The 16,953-nt window shown below is 45.1% G+C and overlaps 1 protein-coding gene across 1 annotated transcript in view; it reads left to right on the forward strand.

Moving 5' to 3' along the window:
* Positions 1-16,217, forward strand: part of LOC141060426 (uncharacterized) — a 29,577-nt gene extending 13,360 nt beyond the window's left edge. Inside the window, exons 2-7 of the mRNA XM_073556675.1 lie at positions 7,798-7,903; positions 8,222-8,398; positions 8,480-8,603; positions 8,680-8,744; positions 8,961-9,180; positions 11,866-16,217. Coding sequence (XP_073412776.1) covers positions 7,826-7,903; positions 8,222-8,398; positions 8,480-8,603; positions 8,680-8,744; positions 8,961-9,180; positions 11,866-13,241 — 2,040 coding nt within the window. The 5' untranslated portion in view covers positions 7,798-7,825 and the 3' untranslated portion in view covers positions 13,242-16,217. The remainder of the gene's footprint in view (positions 1-7,797; positions 7,904-8,221; positions 8,399-8,479; positions 8,604-8,679; positions 8,745-8,960; positions 9,181-11,865) is intronic.
* Positions 16,218-16,953: the final 736 nt, after the last annotated feature.

The following is a 16,953-nucleotide window of genomic DNA, read 5'->3' on the forward strand; positions in this document are numbered from 1 at the left end:
TTTTACCAGGAACTACAGGGACTAGGAGAAATTCTTGCCACACCTCCAGTTTGCCTATCGGGAGGTTCCCCAAAAATCCACGGGGTTCTCCCCGTTCGAGCTGGTATACGGGAGACGGGTAAGGGGACCCCTAGACTTAGTGCTGGAACACTGGGAGGGGGAGAGCCTCATAGAAGGGGTACCTATTGTACCTTATGTGCTGGAATTCCGGGACCGCCTACAGGAGCTGACCCAGGTTGTACGTGAGAACATGCAGGCGACCCAGCGGCGCCAGCGCGTATGGTATGATCGGAGGGCCAGAGAGCGCACTTTGGAAATAGGACAGAAAGTCCTGGTGTTAGAACCCACTAAGCAGAATAAGTTTCAAGCTGCATGGCAGGGGCCCTACCAGGTAGTGGGGAAAATAGTCGACACAACCTATAATGTCGCCGATTGTGACGACCCCAGGGTTATCCGCATGTTCCACGTGAATATGCTGAAGCCCTACCGGGAGCGCCCTGCAGAGGTAGTAGCTATCTGTGCACCTGAAGCAGAGGATTTAGCCGGACTTCCCTTGCCGGATGTCTTAGGGGAAAGGACTCAGTTTAAAACATGGGACCAGGTACACTTGGGTGAAGACCTAGGCCCCCAGGAGAGACAGCAGGCGGAGGCGTTGTTGAGGCTGCGACAGAGGATGTTTTCAGAGAGACCGGGGTACACTCGCCTGGCACAACACAAGGATGAGACCCAGGATCAGACCCCCCTACGACAAAACCCCTTCCGCGTCCCCGAGTCTGTATGAGAGGGGATGCGACAAGAGATACAAGAGATGCTGTGTTTAGGGGTCATTGAAGAGTCAGTCCCTGGGCATCCCCCGTAGTGTTAGTGCCCAAGAAGGATGGGACTACCCGGTTTTGTGTAGACTATCGTAAGCTCAATGAGAAAACAGTGACGGATGCATACCCCATGCCACGTGTGGATGAGTTGTTAGACCGGCTGGCGGGGGCAAAGTATTTGACCACCATCGATCTATGCAAAGGCTACTGGCAGATTCCCCTTAGTCCTGACGCTATTCCCAAGTCGGCATTTGTCACCCCGTTCGGCTTATTCCAGTTTCGAGTTATGCCATTCGGGATGAAGAATGCCCCGGCGACCTTCCAAAGGCTGGCTGACCGGCTTCTGGATGGTCTCCAGGACTATGCTTGTGCCTACTTGGACGACATCGCCATCTACAGTGCGACATGGGAAGAGCATCTAAATCACCTAGAGACAGTATTGGACAGGATCCACCAGGCCGGAATCACCCTGAACCCAAACAAGTGTCACGTGGGCAAAGCAGAGGTTCAGTATTTAGGGCATTGGGTGGGAAGTGGGAAACAGCGACCAGAGTCAGCCAAGATTGAGGCCATAGCCAAATGGCCCATCCCACGCACTAAAACCCAGGTCATGGCGTTTCTAGGGACAGCGGGGTATTACAGGAAATTCGTTCCCAATTACAGCAGCGTAGCCAAGCCCCTCACTGATCTGACCCGTAAGAACCAACCCCGCCAGGTAACCTGGACCTCAGAGTGTGAGGAAGCCTTCCACCAACTAAAGGACGCCCTCACCAATACCCCTGTATTGGCCGCACCCGATCCAACTAAACGTTTCCTTGTTCACACAGACGCTTCTATGTTTGGATTGGGGGCAGTACTGAGCCAAGTCGGGCCGGACGGCCAAGAACACCCGGTAGCTTACCTGAGTCAGAAACTACTGCCCCGTGAAGTAAGCTATGCGGCCATCGAGAAGGAGTGCCTGGCGGTAGTATGGGCACTCAAGAAGTTGCAACCATATTTGTATGGACGACAGTTTTCCCTCCTAACGGACCATAATCCCCTAGTCTGGCTTAATTGGGTCTCCGGAGACAACACCAGATTGCTGCGGTGGAGTTTAGCCCTACAACCTCTGGACTTCACCTTCCACCACAGACCCGGCAAACAAAATGGTAACGCTGATGGACTAAGTCGACAAACGGAACTTGTACCAACCCCATAAACTTCGGTCATCCCCAAACCGATCCGTTGAGGATCAGACTGTGTATGCCGATCGCATCGCTGAAAAGGGGAGCCGTGTTACAGAACCACTCAGCACCCAGAATATGTTGTGCAGTTATATGTATGTATAATAGGTTCCATGTGAGATGCATGTCCCTAATGCATCAGCCCACAGGCTGCGCCCCTGGGCAGAGGGGACACGATATTCTCCTTTTGTCTGTCCTCCCCCCACCTTTGTAATTCCCACAGTAAACATCGGCAGGCTCCGGCCACCTGCGGCTTTTGGAATGTATGTCTGGCCTGCCGCTTTTCTATTGGCCTGCCCTCTGTATCTGTGTGATATATTCTGCGTCCTGTGAGTAAAGGGTTGTCAGACTGGAAATACGTGGAGAAGCAGTGATCTTTTATATGCGCCCATGAAACCAAGGAATTCCAGCCAGCGTCATTCATTCAGACTCCAGCCAACGCAGAGTGGACCTCCAAAAACACGGGGTGGTACTGAAAGAGGTACTCCAGCTTCGTAGACCCCGTTACACTGTGACTTAGCTTGTTTTTCTTTTTTCTCCTTGGTGACCCATTCATAACAGAATCACCAGCCATACCGCAGATTCTAGACTACTAAAAAGCAGGAAAAGGTTGTTAAAAAAAAAAGTGTCAAATTTTTTTTTTCTTATATTTTTTCCCTGGGGCCGTAGGAGGATTTTTTTTTTCTTTTTCCTAATGGAGATTAAGCAATTGTCTGATCGTGTGGAGCAGCTCGCTGCTGAAGTGCAGGGAATTTCCACCTACTTCATTCAGTCACATGCTGCTGAACCTAAGATCCCTAAACCTGATGTGTTTTCTGAGGATCGGTCTAAATTTCTGAATTTTAAGAATAATTGTAAATTATTTCTGGCCTTGAAGCCTAACTCATCGGGGAGCTCTGTGCAGCAGGTTAAAATTGTCATCTCCTTGCTGCGCGGCGATCCGCAGGATTGGGCTTTTTCTCTGACAATCCCAATCCCAATTTTCTCTGAAAATCCTATTCTGACTGATGTGGATGCATTTTTTCAAGCCTTGGGGTTGTTGTATGATGAACCTAATGCCGTTGATCAAGCTGAGAGAACCCTGTTGGCATTAAACCAGGGTCAGGATTCTGCAGAGTTATACTGTCAAAAATTCCTAAAGTGGGCGGTCCTTACTACATGGAATGATGGTGCATTGGCAGCTCTCTTTCGGAAGGGTTTATCAGTGACCGAAAAAGATGTTATGGTGGGATTTCCTGTTCCTTCTGGTCTGGATGATTCTATGTCATTAGCCATTCAAGTTGATCGGCGTTTACGTGAACGTAAAACTACACGAGAGGCGCTGCCACCTTTTGAACAAACGTCTGAACCTATGCAATGTGATGGGGTTTTGTCTAGGGCGCAACGTCGGGAGTATAGAAGGCATAGTAAGCTGTGTTTTTTCTGTGGAGACGCCTCTCATACTATTTCTGTCTGCCCTAAACGAGAGAAACGTTTTGCACACACATTTGCTGTGGGCAGTGTACAACCTAAGTTTCTTTTGGCAATTACTCTGATCTGCTCTTTATCCACGTTTTCCACGAAGGCTTTTGTGGATTCAGGAGCAGCGTTGAATCTGATGGATTTGAACTTTGCTAAACGTTGTGGTTTTTCCATGACGCCGCTGCGGATGCCTATTCCTTTGAGGGGTATTGATGCTACTCCTTTGGCGGAGAATAAACCTCAGTTTTGGACCCAGGTAACGATGCGAGTTGCCCCAGACCACCAAGAAAATTGTAAATTTTTGGTGCTGCATAATTTGTATGATACTATTGTTCTGGGTTTTCCTTGGTTGCAAACTCATAATCCAGTTTTGGATTGGAAATCTGGGTCTGTGGCGAGTTGGGGTTGTCAGTGTGTTCTTAGGGACGCTCCTGTTTTTCCACCTCTCCTCAGTCTCATGATATTCCTTATTATCTAGCCGATTTTTCTGATGTATTTAGTGAGAGCAAGTCTGCGTCTTTGCCTCCTCATAGGACTTATGACTGTGCAATTGAGTTGATGCCTGGTTGTAAATTTCCCAAGGGTCGGCTTTTCAACTTATCAGTACTCGAACATGATGCTATGCGATCCTATATTAAGGAGGCATTGGAGAAGGGTCATATTAGACCATCCTCTTCCCCTTTAGGTGCTGGGGGGTTTTTTGTGGCCAAGAAAGATGGTTCATTAAGACCGTGTATTGATTATCGTTCCCTTAACAAGATGACGGTTACATATCAGTACCCGTTACCTCTGATGTCTGATTTATTCTCCAGAGTTAAGAGTGCCTGCTGGTTTACTAAGCTTGACCTCAGGGGGGCGTATAATCTTATTTGCATCGAGCACGGGGATGAATGGAAGACGGCGTTTAATACTCCGGAGGGACATTTTGAGTACCTGGTGATGCCTTTTGGGCTCACTAATGCCCCTTCTGTCTTCCAGTCCTTTATGAATATTTTCCATGACCTTGTGGATAAGTTTTTGATCATCTATCTGGATGATATTTTGATCTTTTCTAGTGATTGGGATTGTCATGTGGAACATGTCCGGACTGTCTTCCGGATTTTGAGGGAGAATTCCCTGTTTGTTAAGGGATTGAAATGCCTCTTTGGTGTACAGAGGATTTCATTTTTGTGATTTATCTTATTTCCATCGACTATTGAAATGGACCCGGCCAAGGTACAGGCCATTTATGATTGGGTTCAGCCTACTTCTTTGAAGGCCCTCCAGAAGTTTTTGGGTTTTGCTAATTTCTATCTTAAATTTATAGGTAATTTTTCTGGTATTGTCAAACCACTGACTGATCTGACCAAGAAGGGTGCTGATGTGCTGAATTGGTCTCCTGAGGCTGTCTCAGCATTTCAGGAGCTTAAGCAGAGATTTACTTCAGCTCCAGTTTTACGGCAACCTGATGTCTCACTTCCATTTCAGGTGGAGGTAGATGCTTCTGAGATTGGTGCGGGAGCTGTTTTGTCCCAAAAAGGCCCTGTGACTTCTAAGATGAATCCCTGTGCCTTCTTTTCTCGAAAGTTCTCCCCATCTGAACGCAACTATGACGTGGGGAATCGGGAATTGTTGGCCATGAAGTGGGCATTTCAGGAGTGGAGACATTGGTTGGAGGGAGCTAGACATCAAGTTGTGGTCCTCACCGATCACAAGAATTTGATTTATCTGGAGTCGGCCAAACGCTTGAATCCTAGACAGGCTAGATGGGCCTTGTTTTTCACACGTTTTAATTTTGTGTTCTCTTTTCTTCAGGGCACTAAGAATGTTAAGGCAGATGCCCTTTCTAGGAGTTTCTTCGCCGATTCTCTTAGTGTGACCGAGCCTACTACCATCCTACCATCCTAGGTGAGGGGGTAGTTCTTTCTGCCATTTCGCCCGATTTTGAGACGCACCCTGGAGAAATTTCAGGAGGATAAACCTGAGCGTTGCCCTGTGGGAAAATTGTATGTTCCTGACCAGTGGAGAAAGAGAGTGATGTCTGAAATTCATTGCTCCGCATTGGCTGGTCATCCAGGTATTTTTGGTACCAGAGATTTGGTGAGTCAGTCTTTTTGGTGGCCTGCCTTGTCTCGTGACGTCAGGAATTTTGTACAGTTCTGTGGGACTTGTTCTCGGTCTAAACCCTGTTCTCGTTCTAGTGGGTTGCTGATGCCCTTGCCGGTGCCCAAGAGGCCATGGACCCATATCTCAATGGATTTTATTTCTAATCTTCCTGTCTCTCAGAGAATGACTGTTATCTGGGTGATTTGTGATAGATTTTCGAAGATGGTCCATCTTGTACCACTCCCAAAGTTGCCATCTTCCGCTGAGTTGGTGCCCTTGTTTTTACAACAGGTGGTTCGGTTACATGGGATTCCTGAGAATATTGTGTCCGACAGAGGAGTCCAGTTTGTTTCCAGATTCTGGAAAGCCTTTTGTTCCAATCTGGGATTCAGTTATCTTTCTCCTCCGCGTTTCATCCCCAGATCAGTGGGCAGACTGAGAGAACAAACCAGACCTTGGAGTCTTATTTGAGATGTTTTATATCTGCTGATCAAGATGATTGGGTCTCATTTTTGCCCTTGGCCGAATTCGCTCTAAACAATAGAGCTAGTTCTGCCACTTTGATGTCACCCGTTTTCTGTAATTTTGGGTTTCATCCTCGATTCTCTTCAGGGCAAGTGGAATCTTCGTCCTGCCCAGGTGTGGACACTGTGGTTAAGAGAATGCAGCAGATATGGGACCAAGTGGTGGATAAGTTGTCACTCTCTCAGGAAAAGGCCCAACGATTTTTCAACCAGCATAGGACCATTGGTCCCCGGTTTAAAGCGGGTGATATGGTTTGGTTGTCGTCTAAGAATATTCCTATGAAGGTTGCATCTCCTAAATTTAAGCCAAGATTTATTGGTCCTTATAAGATTTTGGAAATTCTTAATCCTGTTTCGTTTCGATTGGCTCTTCAAGTTACGTTCAAGATCCATAACGTATTTCACAAATCTCTGTTGAAGAGGTTTGTTGAGCCAGTGGTTCCTATGGCAGCACCTCCTGACCCTGTGTTGGTTGAAGGCAATGTGGAATATGAGGTAGGATTCTTGTTTGGTTAGACGAAGACTCCAGTATTTGGTCAAATGGAAGGGTTATGGTCAGGAGGATAATTCTTGGGTCTCTGCCTCCGATATTCATGCCAATAGATTGGTTCGTGCTTTTCACCGGGCCCATCCTGATCGGCCTGGTGGCATGGATGAGGGTTCGGTGACCCCCTCCTCAAGGGGGGGTACTGTTGTGAGTTCATTCTCTGGTTCACCAGTTGTCAGTTCTCCTTCCAGACTCCCTCTGGTGGTAACAGGAGGTAGAGAGGCTGATTTGATCGGTGGAGATCTGCCACCTGAGAATGAGGATGACGATTGGATCTCAGGAGTCTCAGATTGGATTTAAGACAGTCGACGCCCTATTCAGTTGCTGGTGATTCCTTCTGGCTTGTCAGCTCTTGGTTTTCAGCTCTGTTCCAGTCATCTAAAGCTAAATTTTTCTGCTAATGTTCACACTTGATTTTGTTGGTCTATTCAGTTTTTTGGTGTGGTCAGCCAGCCCCTGCTGGGGGCTGTGCTTTATTTCCATTCTTATTTATCAGTATTTTGCCAATTGTTTTTTTGTCCCTTACTAGTTCGGTCTCTTTTTGCTCTGTCTCAGAATATTTCAGAGTGCTGATATAGTGGGAGAAGTCTAGTGACTTCAGGGTTAAGTTTGCTATGAGAAGTGTTGGACATGATTTTTGTAGGGTTTTTTGCAGGTTGCAGACAGTGTCTTTCCTTTCCTGTCTAGTTAGTTTGGGCCCCATCATTTGCTCAGCCTATTTTCCTGCCTGTGTTTTCACCGTCAATACATGTGTGGGGGCAATCTATTCCTTTGGGGTCTGCTCTGGGGCAGTTAGTTTTCCCGTTTCTTGCTCTAGGCTTATTTAGTCCTCCGGCCGTGACGAGGCGTCTAGGAACATCGTAGGCACGCTCCACGGCTACTGCTGGTTGTGTGGTAAGATCAGGCATCTGCAATCTGCATAGTTACCAACCTCTCTGGTTTTCTGTGACTTAGCTTGTTTTGCTTTTTTCTCCTCGGTGACCCATTCATAACATCCCGCACTACACATGGAGGAGAGAGTGACAGACCCCAAGTTATTCTTCTGTTCAAAAGAAGAAAGTATACAACATCTGCACTTTTAAATCCTATCAAATGATTTCCCCTTATTATCTCCAGGTATTTTTTTTTTTTTTTTTAAATAGGAGATTTTCCCTGTTTGACCTATGAAAGATGAATAAGGACAGAGGCAAGATGGCGGAAAAAATATTAAAACTCACGCTGGAGATAATCTTCCACCTTACTGGAGAGGTGAGAGGCTCTGATGTCATCACATGACCTCATTATCTATGGGAATAACAGGGGATATGACCGGAGAGGTGAGAGGCTCTGATGTCATGACATGACCTCATTATCTATGGGAATAACAGGGGATATGACCGGAGAGGTGAGGCTCTGATGCCAGCACATGACCTCATTATCTATGGGAATAACAGGGGATATGACCAGAGAGCTGAGAGGCTCTGATGTCATCACATGACCTCATTATCTATGGGAATAACGGGATATGACCGGAGAGGTGATATACTCTGGAGATGTCTGTAGTGATATTATTGTCTCCACACTCAGGATTACACAGTAGTGAAGACCTCTAGTGATCGCTGTCAGGTCCCTGTGTCTGAAGGACGGGGAGGAACCCTGAGCCCAATCCCGGGGCCTCAACCTCAGCCCCGTATACATGAGGACATCAATGACCAGAAGATCCTAGAACTCACCAGCAAGATTATTGAGCTGCTGACTGGAGAGGTGACACTGCTGGGAATGCTGGGACATTATACAGGACAGCACTGGAGGATTCTGGGTGATGACGTTATCATTGTGTGTCAGGTTCCTGTAAGGTGTCAGGACGTCACAGTCTATTTCTCCATGGAGGAGTGGGAGTATCTGGAAGGACACAAGGATCGGTACCAGGAGGTGATGATGGAGGAGCAGCGGCCCCGCACATCACCAGGTAATAGGACTAAATACACACGGCCTATAACTCTCTGTATGTAATAATGATGTCAGTCCTGTCTGTGTCTCCTCAGTTCTCTCCAGTAAGAGGACAACCCCAGAGAGATGTCCCGCTCCTCCTCCTCCACAGGACCATCAGGTAGATGGAGATCTCCCTATGATGTGTAGACGGCTGTGACGTCCTTGTGTTCAGTCTTGTTTTCTCCTCCAGTATTATATGTTATACTTGTGTAATGAGAGTGGTGGAGACGGCAGGATCACAGCTGACCACAGACATCACATGTCCAGATCTTCTTACCATTTTTCCCGGGGACTTCTCTGACCATCAGGGACTTTTACAATATGTGTTTTGCAGCTTTTGTACCCGGATAAAGATCTCAACAATTTTAATGGTCCAGGGAGAAATGTGACGGGCGATCAGTGGTGTAAAGAGGAGACCCCTAATGTGAGGGGCGATCAGTGGTGTAAAGAGGAGACCCCTAATGTGAGGGGCGATGAGCATTGTAAAGAGGAGACCCCTAATGTGAGGAGCGATCAGCGGTGTAAAGAGGAGACCCCTATAGATAACCGTCAAGGTGAGTGGTGACCGCGGGATAAGAAAACAAGTCACCGAATACGATTTTTTTAATGTTCTTCACTCCATCAGTTTTTCAGCAGTACTGTATATTGATCCCTTAACCCTTCATAAAATCAAATTAAATATCAATGAATCTGTGATACCGATGCAGGTGATAACAGGATGTGCAGTCATATTATAGATGAAAATACAGCTGGAGATGAATTCTGCCCGTATGAGCGAGGCAGAGTTCTGTTTCCTATTATCTGCTGTCAGTACTGATGAGGTAAAGGTATTTACCAAATTTAGGGACTAAGAAACCATAAGTTTAATAAAAGCTAATCTCATTGTGTGACAGAATCCAAAACATGGAGAAATCTGTTATAATTGTGTAGTTACTACTCTGTAAAAAAGGTAAAGCTAAAAACTTCAACTGCCCCAGCCAGTTCCTGTACAGACTAGAGATCCTGTAGTGGTTACTGCATGAGCCGAGTTATCCCTAACCACAGACTAGACAATAGCAATTTGGACCAATGCTGCCTGAAAGGCCGTCAAGCATGTCATGTTTCTCCTAAAGAAACAGAAGGCAGAGCAGAGTGAAAATTACCTACAGAAGGTAAAATGTGCTGAAATAGAAAAAGATCTCAGAGTCAGTAAAATAAAGCATTAAATAAATTAATTTAATACATAAGAGAGACAGAAGATTCGGCACTGCTCCTTAACCCCAAAGCAGTTCCATGACTGCTATTCAAGTAGAAAATCACACACCTGGACCAACCGCCAATATACCGTCAGAACGGGTGCTCAATCCAGAAAAGCAAACTTGTAATCTGATTTTGTACAAAAGAGAAAATAAAGTGATGGCACTCACCGTTCTGTCGTGAAAATTCTTTATTAATTAAAAGGCATTGGCACGGGAGGAACGTACAGAGAGTGGACAACGGCCGTTTCACGCACTTGCTCTTCAACGGGACCCGTTGAAACGCAAGTGCATGAAACGGCCGTTGTCCACTCTCTGTACGTTCCTCCCGTGCCAATGCCTTTTAATTAATAAAGAATTTTCACGACAGAACGGTGAGTGCCATCACTTTTTTTTTCTCTTTTGTACAATATCAAATAAATTAATTTACTGTTAGAAAATAAACCACCTACTTCTTAACAAGAAACATAAGATAGGTCCAGGATAAATAATGAAGAGATAAACCCTAGATGGTCTTTCATTGACTGGCTTAAACAATAGCAATATGGATGGACTTCCAAATGATACCATAACCAGCAGGGGTAAAGTATAGAAAGCTGTACCCGAAAGGTGATAGGGCAGACAAATGAAAACACCTGGTACCCTAAAAAGATTGTAGCAAGGATAACAGAACCTAAACTCCCGGAGCAAAGGTGTATCTGCTGTGGCTCGGCGGACAGAGAAGCCAACCACAAAGCACAGGCTAGAGGCTTTGAACTAAGACACATTATTATTATTATTATTATTATTTATTGTTATAGCGCCATTTATTCCATGGCGCTTTACATGTAAGGAGGGGTATACATAAAAGCAAGTACAATAATCTTAAACAATACAAGTCATAACTGGTACAGGAGGAGAGAGGACCCTGCCCGCGAGGGCTCACAATCTACAAGGGATGGGTGAGAATACAGTAGGCGAGGGTAGAGCTGGTCGTGCAGCGGTTTGGTCGATCGGTGGTTACTGCAGGTTGTAGGCTTGTCGGAAGAGGTGGGTCTTCAGGCTCTTTTTGAAGGTTTCAATGGTAGGTGAGAGTCTGACATGTGGTAGAGAGTTCCAGAGTAGGGGTGATGCGCGAGAGAAATCTTGTATGCGATTGTGGGAAGAGGAGATAAGAGGGGAGTGGAGAAGGAGATCTTGTGAGGATCGGAGGTTGCGTGTGGGAAAGTACCGGGAGACGAGGTCACAGATGTATGGAGGAGACAGGTTGTGGATGGCTTTGTATGTCATGGTTAGGGTTTTGTACTGGAGTCTCTGGGCAATGGGGAGCCAGTGAAGGGATTGACAGAGGGGAGAAGCTGGGGAATAGCGGGGGGACAGGTGGATTAGTCGGGCAGCAGAGTTTAGAATAGATTGGAGGGGTGCGAGAGTGTTAGAGGGGAGGCCACAGAGCAGGAGGTTGCAGTAGTCAACATCCACCCAAATAACAGGAGAGAATGGAAGATTACTGCTCTGAGGGTCAGTAACGCAGCTCACCACAGACTCGTAAGTGATAGATGTGGAGATTGATATTATCACACCCAAATTTCATGGTTACATGGAAGTATCATCTCTTAGATAGAACCCATTGTGTCCTGATATGATGTCTGGGGCCCAACAATTTAATCATGAAATTCTTAAACAATTGTTCTACTAAAGTAATTTCATCAGGGAAATGTGCAGTATACAAATTTAAAATTAGGAAAAAGGATAAAATATTCCTATATTCTGACTTTTTTCTTATGTCGCCTTACCTGAAGTAGCCATGGATATTGGTCTTGTGGTATAGGATTCTGGATATAATCCATATTAAGTAACTGTCTATGTGATTCGACTTTGGTATTGTTGTAGGGTCGTTTTGTCAATAACACCATCATTATCTGTGCAGTGCAACCGATCTTGCAGTCAGGGATTTGAATTTACCAGTGGAAAGTTTTAATGTTATATGGTTTAAAATTTTCAATATCTATTTTATCCTTTTGACAGATGATTCTGGTTATATACAGAATATATATGAAGATCATCCTGTTGTCCCAGATATACCCTCAGACTTTCACATCCAAGATTTGTCATCTGATGCATTTAAACAAGTCCTGTCTGCTGATTCACCCCAGAATGTTGAGCAAAATAAAAGCCACAGGAAGGATGTTCAACACCAAAGAGCTGACAAAGGGGAGAAGCCATATTCATGTCCAGAATGTAAGAAATGTTTTACCTGGAAATCATATCTTGTTAACCATTTAAGAATTCACACAGGGGAGAAGCCATTTTCTTGTACTATATGTGGAAAGTGTTTTAAACAAAATTCAACTCTAATTGTACATCAGAGAACTCACAGCGGAAAACCATTTTCATGTCCAGAATGTGGAAAACGTTTTATCCAGAAATCAAATCTTCTTAACCATCAAAGAACTCACACAGGGGAGAAGCCGTTTTCATGTTCAGAATGTGAGAAACGTTTTAACCGGAAATCACAGCTTGTTACACATCTAAAAACTCACAGCGGCGAGAAGCCATTTTCTTGTTCAGAATGTGGAAAATATTTTGTTCACAAATTTGCATTTGTTAGACACATGAGAATTCACACAAGTGCTAAATCATTGTTATGTTTACATTGTGGCAAATGTTATAGCAGTAAATCACCTCTTGCTGAACATCTAAGAACCCACACAGGGGAGAAGCCGTTTTCATGTTCAGAATGTAAAAAGTGTTTTAATCGGAAATCACAGCTTGTTACACATATAAAAACTCACAGCGGGGAGAAACCATTTTCTTGTTCAGAATGTGGAAAATATTTTGTTCACAAATTTACTTTGGTTAGACACATGAGAATTCACACAAGTGCTAAATCATTTTTATGTTTACAATGTGGCAAATATTATAGCAGTAAATCACATCTTGCTGTACATCTAAGAACCCACACAGGGGAGAAGCCGTTTTCATGTTCAGAATGTAAAAAGTGTTTTAATCGGAAATCACAGCTTGTTACACATCTAAGAACCCACACAGGGGAGAAGCCGTTTTCATGCTCAGAATGTACGAAGTGTTTTAATCAGAAATCACAACTTACTGTACATCTAAAAACTCACACAGGGGAGAAGCCATTTTGTTGTACCGTATGTGGGAAATGTTTTACCCAAAAGGTAACCCTAATTGTACATCAGAGAATTCACACAGGAAAACCATTTTCTTGCCCAGATTGTGGAAAATGCTTTATCACCAAATCTAATCTTCTTAGCCATCAAAATACTCACACCAGGCAGAAGCCATATTCATGTTCAGAATGTGGGAAATGTTTTTATTGGAAATCACAGCTCACTGTACATCTAAAATCTCACACAGGGGAGAAGCCGTTTTCTTGATCAGAATGTGGGAAATGTTTTGTTGATAAATTCGCTTTCGTTAGACATCTCAGAATTCACACAGGGTAGAATCCATTTTCACCTACTCTGGTGGAAAGTGTTTTAAAAGAAAGTCTCTTCAGTCAACTCTTTTTAGATGTCATGGAACTCACTTACGGGAAATATTTTTTCTGTCAAATCCAACCAAGGAAAACATCTACAAGGAGTCTGAATGTTCTCTCTGTGTTTGTGTGGGTTTCCTCCCATACTCCAAAGACATACTCTTAGGGTGTGTAGTTCTCTGAGTCCTGATGGAGGTTATCCTCTTTCTCATGTTTTTATCATGTTTTGGGATTAATAGAAAGGAATGTTTTTTGACTGATTTCAATTATTCTTAATTTTCCTATTTTTCTTATATTCATTATTTTGGATGTTTTAGTGCCTTGCAGCGTCACGTCCTCCTTGTTCACATAATTTTTTTTATGGTTGGCACAATATCCCTGTATAGTATTTGTGTGATGCCAGTCCCTCACAGCTCCTCCGAGGCAGAGCCTATGTCACACACTATTGTCTAATTCCATGACTCGGTTACTGCTTTACCATAAATGCAGAAGTATAATGCCCCTAAAAATACCCCAAAACTGTTTCTGCCAGTTTTAAGCCTTTTTGCTTTGCTTCCTCTTCCCTGGCATCAGCTCTGCTGTCACAGCTCTGCTTCCTCTTCAAGATTCCTCTGCTCCCTTCTGACTACATTTCTCCATAGCCTTCATGCTGGGCTGCAGGCCCACGGTGAGCATACACCCTGGAATTTTTCCTTAACCTCTCTCGCTTTTCCACTCGCATTAGACACAACATCGGCCCGATCTCCTGTATAGAACAATGTACAAAGCACCAGAACAGCAGCTCTGGCAATAAAGATTATCCCGTACTGCTCCTCAGTGACTAATGGATGGACGGGGAGAACGTTATAAGTGTGCAAAGTGTGTGCATATACAGGTGCATCTCACAAAATTAGAATGAAATGAAACTCCTATATTCTATAGCGTCATTACACACAGAGTGATATATCTCACGGGTTTATTTCTGGTAATGTTGATGATTATGGCTTACAGCCAATGAAAACCCAAAAGTCATTATCTCAGGAAATTAGAATACTTTATAACACAATCTTGAAAAATAATTTTAACTTCTGAACTGTTGGCCTACTGAAAATGTATGATCAGTAAATGCACTCAATTCTTGGTCCGAGCTCTTTTTGCATCATTTACTGCATCAATGCGGCGTGGCATGGAGGCGATCAGCCTGTGGCACTGCTGAGGGGTTATGGAAGCCCAGGTTGCTTTGATAGCAGCCTTCAGCTCGTCTGCATTGTGGGGTCTGGTGTCTCTCATCTTCCTCTTGACAATACTCCATAGATTCTCTATAGGGTTAAGGTCAGGCGAGTTTGCTGCCAATCAAGCCCAGTGATACTGTTGTGTGTACACCAGGTATTGGTACTTTTGGCAGTGTGGACAGGGGCCAAGTCCTGCTGGAGAATGACATTTCCATCTCCAAAAAGCCTGTCGGCAGAGGGAAGCATGAAGAGCTCTAAAATGTCCTGGTAGACGGCTGCTCTGACTTTGGCCTTGATAAAACACAGTGAACCTACACCAGCAGATGACATGGCTCCCCAAACCATCAGTGATTGTGAATTTTCAGTGCCTGTAATCCATAATGATCAACATTAAAGTGCACCTGTCACCTCATTTTGCCGCTACAAGATGCGGCCGCTGCCTTGCAGGGCTTATCTACAGCGTTCTATAATGCTGTAGATAAGCCCCAAACTAACCCCCCGGGGGGGCGGTCCTGTGCGGTCCAGTACGATGGGTGTCACAGGTCGGGGTCCAGCGCCTCCCATCTTCATGCGATGTTGTCATCCTGCTTGCTTCATGTCGCGCTCTTGCGCAGGCGTACTTCTCTGCCCTGTTGAGGGCAGAGCAAAGTTCTGCAGTGTGTAGACGCCGGGAAAGGTCAGAGAGGCCCAGCACCTGCGCACTGCAGTACCTTGGTCTGCCCTCAACAGGGCAGATCAGTACGCCTGCGCAGGAGCGCGATGGCCCGGGAGCGACGATACAAGAAGGAGGGCGTCGTCGAATGAAGATGGGAGGTGCCGACCCTGACCTGCGACACCCATCCGACCAGACCGCCCTGCAGGGTGAGTATAATAAAACTTGTTTTTCATATCTTGTAGGTCTAATCGGGGTCTTATCTACAGCATTATAGAATGTATATCGGCTCCGAATGGCAGTGGCTGCATCTTATAGCGGCAAAACGAGGTGACAGGCTCCCTTTAACAGAAATTACCGCATGAAATGGATCACTCTGTGTGTAATGACTCTATAGAATATACGAGTTTCACTTTTTGATGATATTCTAATTTTGTGAGATGCACTCGTATATACACCCAGCTGTATACACACAGATATGAGAGAGTTGTATGCCGAGCCGCATGCACAGGATCTGTGAGAGCTCTTCTGAATGGAGCCACGCCCACCACATTAAGCCACGCCCAGATGCCAGTTCCCATGATGCAACATCACAAGTCAGGAGATTCTCAGGCAGAGATCATGTGATCAGAACAGCAGAAGAGCTTTTCTATTGCAGTTAGTTCACATGAAAAGTATAAAGTTGTGACCAATCCCTTTTATAGAATGTTTTGAATATTGCTCCTCTGTTGGTCAGGATCATTTCAAACAACACGTTCTCATTTATTACTATTGTTGATGAGCGTAAAATATGTATGGCATTTTATTTGCTCTTTTACCCTTGTGTAATCCTTCTATAGAGGGTAGCAGTAGATTTCTCCCTTCCTCCTCTCACCTCTGACTCTGTTGGCCTCGCCAGCATCTTTCCTTCATTAAATGGAAGTTGATACGTTTTCTATCTTACAATAATCTCTTTCTTGTCAGCCTGTGTGATGATTTCTGGGGTTTTGTTAATATATTTGTGGTCGAGCATTTCACGATTTGAACCCCTTTCCCACCTGAGACGTGTCCATATGTCCCTGTGACTTATTGACCTATGCCATATGGATACGTCATGAGGATTTTGCGTGCACTGAGGCTGTGCATGCGCGATCGTCGCCGGGTGACAGCCGATTCTGATAGCTGATACCCAGCACTCAGTGCCAGGAGAGGTCCCGCACCACTCCCGGCACTTTAACCCCCTAAATGCTGCGATCAAGCTCGATTGCAAGAATTTTGGGAGCAGGCAGAGAAAAAATAGCCTCACGGGGTCCCAATTCTTGCCACGGTGACACAATGTTCTCATGGCGACATCCGGGTCACCAGAACTAGCAAAGTTGCTTGATCATACTCAGAGTATAATCAGTAACTTTATCTGTCAGTGCAGAGCTGACAGTTTGTAAAGCATAGGAATGCTCCTGCATATCTATGCTATAGCAGCTATCAACCTGCAAAAAATTAAAATCCCATAGTGGGACAAAGCATGGGCATACCCCGGATCAAAACTGGGGAAGGGGGCAAGCCATGGTCGGGCGAGTGGCAAATTTTAGGCCACGCCCAGGCCACACCCATTTCACAACTAATCACACCCATATCCACGCCCCATACACCCATACACACCCATTTAGTACTACTGATCACACTGACTGGTACTGAGGGCACAGTGGCTGGCATTATGGGCACAGTGGCTGGTACTGAGGAAAAGAAAGAACAGAGAGAAAAAAGAACAG

This window comes from Dendrobates tinctorius, unplaced genomic scaffold (assembly GCF_039654945.1).
Source record: "Dendrobates tinctorius isolate UK_male_01 unplaced genomic scaffold, ASM3965494v1 ptg000237l, whole genome shotgun sequence".
In the NCBI taxonomy this organism is placed as follows: Eukaryota; Metazoa; Chordata; class Amphibia; order Anura; family Dendrobatidae; genus Dendrobates; species Dendrobates tinctorius.